The following is a 9,665-nucleotide window of genomic DNA, read 5'->3' on the forward strand; positions in this document are numbered from 1 at the left end:
GGGCATAGTAACTGACAAAACTGTTCCACTTTTCCAAAACTCCCATTCACTGTTAGAGGAGCAGTTCTAGGATTTATCTTTTGGTGGCACCACAAGTCTTTCTTGTTTCTTGCTTCAGGAGAGACATCAGCATGTTTATTGATATTGATTGCCCTTTCCAAGATAATTGTGAGTTATAAAACAGTTTTAGGGTGGCTTTTCCCCTTAAAATGCTTGTGAATAATTTGCTGGGCCAATAGAATGAAGTTATAACAACAGCAACTGCTTGGGAGGAAACTTGAATGATTCTTCTGGTTGTGGAAGAGTTGGTGGACAATTGGCTCCAAAGCAGCCGTTGGCCTTATAATGCAATGCAGCGATGGTTGGTGGTTTAAACTTGTTACACACGCATGCACACAGGACCTGCTTCTGCATATGCTGCCTTCAAGTGCAGTCAGAAATATCAGGATCACGACCTGAGCATGTCAACAACCCAACAAAGTGATAAATATGACTAGAAAGTGGGAATACCCAAGTTACTGATGTTTAGGGGCAAAGAAGCCATGTCAACAATTGATGGTAAAGTGATGTACTTTCTTATGTTATTGTTTGGCAAGTTATTCACGGTATAGTTTGTTTTTATTGTCAAGTTTAACTTAACACACGTTTTGTTTTTAAAAATGGACCCTGTTAAAGGAATAGTTTCAACTGGCATGGGGGTGAGTAGATAATAACTGGATTTTCATTTTTGGGTGAACTATTCCTTTAACGGGGTTTGCAGGGTCCATTTTGTTATTATTTCTGACCAAATCACATTTATATTGACACAAGAATACAGCAAGTAGCCTACATCAACTACACAGGAAATTGCAAATGTGCATATAGTTATAAACACTGACAAATATTTGTAGATTACAAATTTTCACAGCTTTCTTATTGTTTAAGTGAGTGTTTACATTTACAGTACATGTGAAATTTGGCCAAAAGAATGATCAAATTTGTTAAGTAAAGTAGGCAAGGTTTCCCTTCTCTTTGACTGGAGTTGCTGAAATCAAATAGCATATTTTCCTCTTTGTAAAGAGAAATTATTATACACAGTCATGTAATCAAGTCAGTAGTCATTGTCAAGTTGGCATTAATATAGTTTTATGATTAGCAAGGTTGAGCTTGTGAATAATATGAAAAGGAATCTCTAGTTCTTGATAGGGACTGCGCCTGCGCAGTGCACTGAACCAGGAACCATGCTACCAGTCATGTGACAATAACAAAACCTTACCACAGTGTCAAGTGCGCTACAATACAACATAGCACTTCCTTTTGTAACTTTCAAAATAAACCCGTTTTTAAACTAATGTCTTGCAACGATTGTAATTCCATGTGCGAATTTGAAAATAAAGTATATATTGGGGGAGAAATCTGTAGTAAGTTCAAATAAAATTGATTGTTTCCAAAAAGTCCTTTTCACAGCATTTCATAGCAAAGTAAGCAGTAATGTGGTAAAGCATGACCTCTAGTCAATGATTAGGCTATCATAAGGCAAACAACCACCAACAGAAACAAAATCAGTTGTATTTTCATAAAAGGACTTTCCTATTTCCTCAAAAACATCTATCTGCATATCAATTACCCCACATAAATTTGATAATATGGTATATAGAATGACTTATGTGGTTTTATCAGCCTAAAAAAAACGTATTGCTTTTATTTTGAAGGCTAAACCGGCCATCATCTTCCGGTGTTAAACCGGCTAACTGTAGCTAGCTTAACGCAGCTGTTCACAGGTAGTAAGCAGAATAAAGTCCAAGTCGGACCAACACAGCTCGTGAACGCTGGGTCGTTCACATCTGCAGTAAATTAAGATGCCTCCGTTGAAGTTCTGCGCGAATATTTCGTGGTTGTTCTCGGAGCTTCCAGACTTCGGCCAGAGGATATACGCCGCTGCTTCGGCTGGGTTTCAGGCCGTGGAAGCTGCCTGGCTCTACGACGCCGACCTCCAGGAGCTGCGGCGGGCCAAGGAGGCTACAGGAGTGGAGGTGGTGCTCATCAACACCCCGCCTGGTAAAGCCTGTACACACCGCCGTTTCTTAACCCGGTGCCATACGGGGCCGGTGTTCCGGTCTGCAGGTTTTCAATCCCACCAAACACTACAGCAGCTCATTTCACCAATTAGTTCCTCCTCTCAGGTGTGTTAATCAGTGAAACCAGCTGGTGTAGAGTTTGGTCCTGCAGACTGTTGGGCCTCCATGCCACATAGCCTACTGCTGTAGTCCATACTTATTGAAACTGTCAGCTGTTTGCTTATATAACCTATATCTGCTATATTCTTGTTTAGATTCTACTTTTATGTTTATATTCTGTTGGTGTTCCAGTGCCAGGGCCCTAGAAGTACAGGCTCGTGCACGTTGACTCATCGGAATGGCTGTGGAACACCTAAATGGAACAGAACCATCATTAATGTTATTAGTTACACCTGTGTTTACCCTGCTATGACACCTCAAAATGACTGCTGTGAAAAGGGCCCAGTACTGATACTTTGCTGAAATCTTACTCAAGTAGAAGAAAAATCATTGTTTTGTTGTTCTTCTCCTAATGAAGAATTTGCTTGTCAGTGGCTCGTTGGGGTGCAGGTTCAGCCAGCTAGTGCAGCAGGATGGGGTCCAGTGTCTTGTTGAGGGATAGCCTAGTTATGGCCTCACAGGGGACTGAACCCTTACCCTGGTCCTCTGGTTGGGGGGCGACCTGAGTGACTAACCACTAGACCATCCTGCTGCCACTGCTGTAACAATTTATGCAAGGTACAATAAAAAGTGTTGAATTTACGGTTTCAGTTGATGTGACACATTTCTCCAAACTAAGGTTCATACTCTCAAAGGAATACTAATGGTAAAACATGTGTATCAGAAGGTTCCACAAACCCTTTTTTCCATAATCTGATGTCACATCTTATAAATCACAATTTGCTTCTAAAGAACCACAATCAAGTTTACTCTTGTAACTAATGATTTTAATCCTTGTATTATGCATGAAAACATGAAAATGTACAGTTAGATTTACAATGTTATCAAGGGTTTAGATGGCTATGTTAACTGTTTTAGAGTTTGGAGAAATGTGTCAAATCATTTTAGAAAAACTGTAATCAATGGTATTACATATGATCTTTCCCATGCAATACAAAAGGTCGACAAGATACAGTTCAGACCAGGTTCTTTTAATACCTTTTAAATAAAATACCTTACAAACTAATAGTTTGTAAGGTATTTAGCATAGACAAAGTAAAACATGAATCCACAGAACAATTTGGGGATGTGCTAGCATAACATAGCATAGAATGTGATAGTGAAATGCACAATTCCACAAGTCCAACAAAGACAGATGCAGAGGCACCAGCACAAAGAACAGAGAGAATAATTCAAATAAATCCATGAATAAGTAAATAAAAAGAGGAAAAAAGAAATGAAAAAGAAACACAGAATAAAAAAAGAATAGGTGGAGATTAGTCACAAACAGACAGTTCAAATGCTCCACAATACATTTCATTTCAAAATATGTTTTGCAGAAATGATTCAATTTGATTCCCCACTGTGAATGAATAGGAAGCCAAAGCAGAGAATTACAATAGCCTTGCCAAACCAAAATTTGGCATGATTTGGCATCTCTTTCCTCCCAGAGAAGTTTTTCTGTGTTCAGCCAGAAGAACAACGCTCTTGCTTATTCACCACTACATCTTCATTGGAAGAGGAGACAAGAAGAGCAGGTGGACAAATATATGTGGCTACATCCATTTTATTGATTTTGTTTTTTTCCAATTCCCGTTTGTTTTCACCACTGCGGCAGGAGGCAGAAGTTGGGAAAATAAAACCTTTGTTGCCAAGTCTTGTCTGCAGGCTCAACAGGCAGCACTGAACAGCAGTGTTGACCCACAGGACCATCGCTGTCTGACTGAAATCAATGAACATCCCATTTGCTGTTTATCACCTACCACCATTACATCACATCACATCAATTACATTTCTTTTATACAGTGGTTTTTAAGTCCTGCTAGTTTTCTATCCTACCTGCTGCTTCATTGCAGTTAATTACATTCAGCTGGTGTCTCAGGTGTAAATCAGTCCCTGATTAGATGGCTAGAATGAAAACCAGCAGGACTCTGGATCCTGAAAACCACTGCCTTAATATGTAATACTTAGATGAGGGATGTTGAACCATGTGCCATGGAGGGACGACTGTATGCAGGTTTTCATTCCAACCAAAGACTACACCAGGTGATCTCACTGATTAGCACATGTCAGCCAGAGAGGAGGAACTGATCAGTGAAACCACCTGGTGCAGTCTGGTTGGAATGAAAACCTGCCTACACTCGGCCCCCGTTGGACATGGTTGAAAACCCCCGACTTAGATGTTCTTGGAATAAAACATATTATTGTCACATACTTCTACCACCAGTAGACCCAGTAGTCAAACACGTCCACAAGCAAATTGAATTGTAGAGAAATGTGAAATGGAAAAATCAATATTCCAATGTAACTGCAGTAAAAACTAGAAGACACTCAGAGGAGCGCAAACCTCTGGTAAATCTACAGCCTCTGTAATGGTTTATGTTTGTTCATCCTTTGTCTTACAGGTTTGATCCTCAGAGTAAACGGCATGTGAATGATAACAATGGATGATGATGATGATGATGATACTAATAATGGTAATGATGGAGGTGACTGTATTGCAGGAGACGTGAAGGCAGGTGATCTTGGCCTGGGAGCGGTTCCTGGAAGAGAGGCAGAGTTCAAACAGGGCCTTGATCTGGCTTTGCAGTATGCGAGAGCTTTGGACTGCAAAAGGTGAGGCGACAGCAAAGCGCTCTGAAACGTGCAGTAGATAACTTTTGTATAGTTTTCACCCCAAAAACTGCAGCCCTGAAAATTGCGTCCTATGACAAATTTGTTAGTGCATGCAAAATATTGCAGCATAAACCTTTCCAGACCCAATCTTTATTTTCAACCAAGAGTTGAGGTGTAGGCGCGATCCTGTCAACTGAAACATCAATTTCAGACTGTAATTTCAGTACACAAAAGATATAAATATCAATATAAATGCCTCTTTTCTGTAAGTTTCTGAGTAATCCAACAGTTAATTACCATTTAATTTCAAGAGTATTTATCTGATCACTTTTTTTCAGTAACTGGAACATTTCAGACTCAAATCAGAATACTTAAATCCTTTTACACATAATCAGTTACTCCCCAAATTAGATCACTGAACTAATGAAGAACCAAATTACAAGTTTAGGTAGCTTACAATAAAATAAGTTTTTCAATCTCTTTTGGTGATAAGGCGAATTGCATTAGGCCTAACTGCATAGCTTTTATCCTGTTGAAATTAACAACCCATTTAATGTCTCTACTATTGCCTATTAATTACATCTAGTTGTAGTGATTTGGTGATGTTAAATCGGCTAGTTAGGTTTATCTGCTTTTTCTCTCACTATCGCGCAAGTTAGCTAATATTACCTTAGGCTACCTTAGGCTAATTGGGGTACGAAAAATATATTTTGGTTCGGATATTATTGAAAACAGAAGATGAAACGTGACTGTCTGCGACAGTGTGTCGGTTATTGTCCCTTTATGCAGGCTGCTGATAACCATGCTGTTCGTAAACTAGGAATCAGAGCCGGGTGTGTTTAATGTTGGGTCTTGTTAACCTGTCTTCTCATCTCTTGTTACCTGACAAGTACTAGCATGTTTAAACGGCCTGTGCTCCCAGCAGGGTTATAATTCTGTATGGGTGTCCTGGGCACATACAGCCTGAGAGCTGCTGTACCTACTGTAGTGGAAGCAGTGTGACAGCTTTTACATGTGATATTATCAGGATCCACCTGATGGCAGGAAGGATCCCTGTGGGGTCGGACAAAACTGCTATTGCCAAGGAGATGGAGGCCATCTTTGTGCAGAACCTAAAGTATGCTGCTGATATCCTCTCAAAGGTAGTTAACCTTGTAATGAAGTAATCCTTCCATGAGATGGGGGTGGTAGCAGGTAAAAAAAAAAGGTAGGTAACCTTTTTTTGGGGAGTATTTTAAACATAATGCAACCGGCAAGGTAACAGCAGGTATGCAGGGTGGGCAAAATAACAGCAGTAGAACATATTAAGGCAAAGAAATTAATTAAATAATGTACAATATGAAACAAAACAAAAAAATATATGCAGTATGAAAATAAATGATCAAATATCAAGATGTATGCAATATACAAATAAGAAAAATAAAATATCACAATATGAAGAAAAACAAATGTGTGGATTTACAGTGTATATACAAGATGTACCAAATGTGCATTGTATTCACATGAGCAAATCTACAGAAGGCCATACATGCTGTCTGTACAGAAGGTGTCTAGTCATGCAGACACACGCTGAACATACTCTTCACCTCTTGAAATATATTGAATTTACAGATGTAAATAACACAGATCCCATCAGTGTCCTTCACACAAACAGGAAAGGTCAATCTCTTTAGTTCAGCAACAAAGACAAATGAATTCACAGTTCAGTTACACTCAAGCACAAACATTGTGGAAGTCTTTTAAAATCAAGTCATCCAGTAAGTAATAATTACCTAGTTTTCAAGAAGTGTTTCAAGTCTCGTGATTTTTCTCTAAAGGATAATTCCGGTTATTTACACAAGTTCCAGGCAGCGGATAATCAGAAATCAGATGTAGGCAGGTCCCATTGCAGAGTGTTATTGTGTTGAAAGGACTTGTTTTCACTTTTTGGGTTCAACTGTTGGAGCTTGCTTTGGCCCTTGTGTGTGTATTGGAGAGCTGTGCTTCCAGTGATTCAATTGTGTGATGAAAGTGATGAAATTTTGAACACAATCAATTGTCAGGATGGCAAAAACAGAAGAATAAGGCCCAGGCTGAAAATAACTGGAATTATCCTTTAAGTAACTGATTAGTTACTTGCTGCTATCCCTGTTACATATAATGTTAATAAACAATAATAAAATTAAAAAATGTCCTGAAATGTTGCTGTTACTCACAGGAGGGAATCACTGGTTTGATCGAACCAATCAACACAAGGATTACAGATCCAAGGTACTTTCTGGACTCTCCTCATCAGGGTAAGACATAGTCTCACATTGTAGTGAGTCCCCATGACACAAGACGATCCACTCAGTATGAACATGAACTGCACAACCAAAAGACACAGGCCAGAGCTGCTTTGCTTAGTAGACTGACTTTTTGATCTCATACAAAGCTTGGCTGTGTGGCTGCATAGTTCAATCAATGTAATGTGGTTTATTTTTTTTATGTCCACAATGAGCTTCCATACACCCCTCCTGGCTCCTGTTCAAGCTGCACTAAGCAGTTTTTGCACATTGGGACCCCAAATGGCAGCAAGAGATAACTTTGAATTTTGAGGACTCCATTACCCAGAAATCCTCTAAGCTGATGTCAGTAAACTGCACATATTTCCCAACCTGGTCAGTCTGTGACACTTTATGCCAACGAATACCAAAGAGACGATGGAGACAAAAGATCTAATGCTGGTGAGTCCAGCTTTCTCTGGACTGCTGTTTGGATTTCAGTCTTCAGTTTGGATTCATCACTTCCTGTGTGGAGAAGATTTCCCTCCAGTGACCATACTGACAGAATTTACTTTGGGTAAATAGGGAGAATCTACAGCGTCTTAGAGAAGAGCGTCCCATCCACACTAACTGTTACAGTCTTACTTTGTGATTTAAACTGATAAGATGGCTGGATTTTGGGAAGTTTTGCCTAGTGCAACTTTAACAGCCTCACCCAATGAAAACCCACAACTGAGGATGAGGAAAAAGTCCTAAAACTAACCCTATCTTTGATAAGGCCTGTCTTGCTCTTGCAGTATGTGTTCCCTCTCAGGCCTAAGGTGAATTTCTTATGCCCCCAAAGCTAACAAGTGACAAAAGTAAAGTAATGACAAAATACCCATACCCTAAATGTTTGATTTAAAACCTCTGAAACCTTAGAAACAAATGTGGGGACACATCTGGCCCTGTGTTCAGTGCCTCAGTCATCTGTTGGCTGATAATCACTTTTTGTTTCACTGTAGCGGCTGCAATACTGGAGAGAGTTGGAAAGCCAAATATCAAGCTGCAAATGGTGGGTACTTCAGAAAATGTTTCTGTGATAGATCTTGAAAATGGAAAAACATCATGAAGCCTTTTACTAACTGGTCTCTGAACTGCTGTGCCTGTCCTAGGATGTCTTTCACTGGCAAATAATGGATGGAAACCTGACACAGAACATACAGAAGTATTTCCCCCTTATTGGTGAGTGGGTACTGAGAGAGCCTGTTTTTTTTTACCTGTTGTTGGGTATTGTATTATATTTATAAAAACATCAAAGACTGAAGCCTCCTTGTTTTTCTTCAGGTCACATCCAGATTGCTCAGGTTCCAGGCCGTAATGAACCAGACAGTGCTGGAGAGCTGAACTACCGCTACCTGTTCAGTACACTGGAGAAACAGGACTACCAGGGATACATTGGCTGTGAATACAAGCCACTAGGTGAGTCATGAGTACCACAGTAGGATTGGGCCAATATTCGATAACATTGAATATCGCAAAATCAAATACCTAATATCTCCCCTCGTCCTAGCTGCGGCACCATCTGTTGCTTAGATCACAAACCTTTAAACTTATAAACCTATAATCTATGAGTGGTTGGATAGTAAAAAACAAAAATAACCATAGTTTGTCAGTTTTTGTCATTTATTGTTAAATTTGTCCACAATCAGCCCATTTTCCTGGAAATGGGAGAACAGCAAATTATACCAAATGGCCATTGTTTTTGCTTGAATAGTAAGATCAAATTTGTAGGCTAATAATAATGATAATGGCCTAGAAATTTGATGTAATTTAGGAGAAATAACATTTTACAAATGGATGTCAGATATTGCGATATTTTGGCGGGACAGCATGGCGATATTACATTTTGGATATCGCTCAAGCCTATAACACAGTCAATTTCATTTTCAATAAAAATGTCATTTAAAAAAAATAATAAAATCTATCCAGAATCTATTTATAATTTTACAATGTTTTATTTATCATCCACTTTAGGATCTACAAGTGAAGGTCTTGGTTGGGTGAAAGATTATTGGACACACAGCAAGTGACGACCTGAGGAGGTGATGGACCACCAAGCCTCGTGCCTTCAACATGTTGTAAAAGTCTGAGACTGTTTTTTATGCCTTTTCAATTCTCAGTCAGCCCACCACTTTCAGGAAAAAGCATATAAATATTTCATTGTAATAAAAAAGTAAGATAATTAAATATTTAATGTATTTAGTATCTGTGCCTTCTGTAAACCTTCAGAAGGACCACATGACGGCAGATCGTGGAGAAATTTTCAGCGGTTACGATCTAAGATTGTTATATCGCCCGCCGCTAGTCATATTCATACGGAGCGCCCCAGGGGTCACCTGGTACAAAAAATAATTGATGTGGAAGTCCGTGCCCCCGGATTAGTAAACCGTACCCATTTATTTATGATATATACTGTAAGTATGACATTGATAATGTCACAGAGGGACTTTGGGCGACAGTTTATTTGAAGCCTTAATCTTTTCAGCACACCACAGTGGCCCATAGAGTTGCATATAACATTAATAGATGTATGCGTTAATATGCTTTTTCTACAATTTAAGTAATTTAG

The 9,665-nt window shown here is 39.2% G+C and overlaps 1 protein-coding gene across 2 annotated transcripts; it reads left to right on the top strand.

Moving 5' to 3' along the window:
* Nucleotides 1-1,772: 1,772 nt before the first annotated feature.
* Nucleotides 1,773-9,268, top strand: hyi (hydroxypyruvate isomerase). 2 transcript variants are annotated; one of them, XM_071531037.1, is made up of 8 exons: nt 1,773-2,037; nt 4,700-4,811; nt 5,839-5,953; nt 7,009-7,087; nt 8,059-8,108; nt 8,209-8,278; nt 8,381-8,515; nt 9,071-9,268. In XM_071531037.1, exons 1-8 carry the CDS (start codon nt 1,839-1,841, stop codon nt 9,124-9,126), a joined length of 816 nt encoding a protein of 271 aa, XP_071387138.1. In that variant the 5' UTR covers nt 1,773-1,838; the 3' UTR covers nt 9,127-9,268. The 2 variants fall into 2 exon arrangements, with proteins under 2 accessions (XP_071387138.1, XP_071387139.1); XM_071531038.1 differs by having other exon boundaries at nt 4,700-4,781.
* The last annotated feature ends 397 nt before the right edge of the window (nt 9,269-9,665 follow it).

The sequence above is a fragment of the Centroberyx affinis genome, unplaced genomic scaffold, assembly GCF_046629955.1.
Source record: "Centroberyx affinis isolate AG114_WGS23_722 - 3 ecotype Tasmania unplaced genomic scaffold, CSIRO-AGI_Caff_v1 ptg002023l_1, whole genome shotgun sequence".
Taxonomy (NCBI): Eukaryota; Metazoa; Chordata; class Actinopteri; order Beryciformes; family Berycidae; genus Centroberyx; species Centroberyx affinis.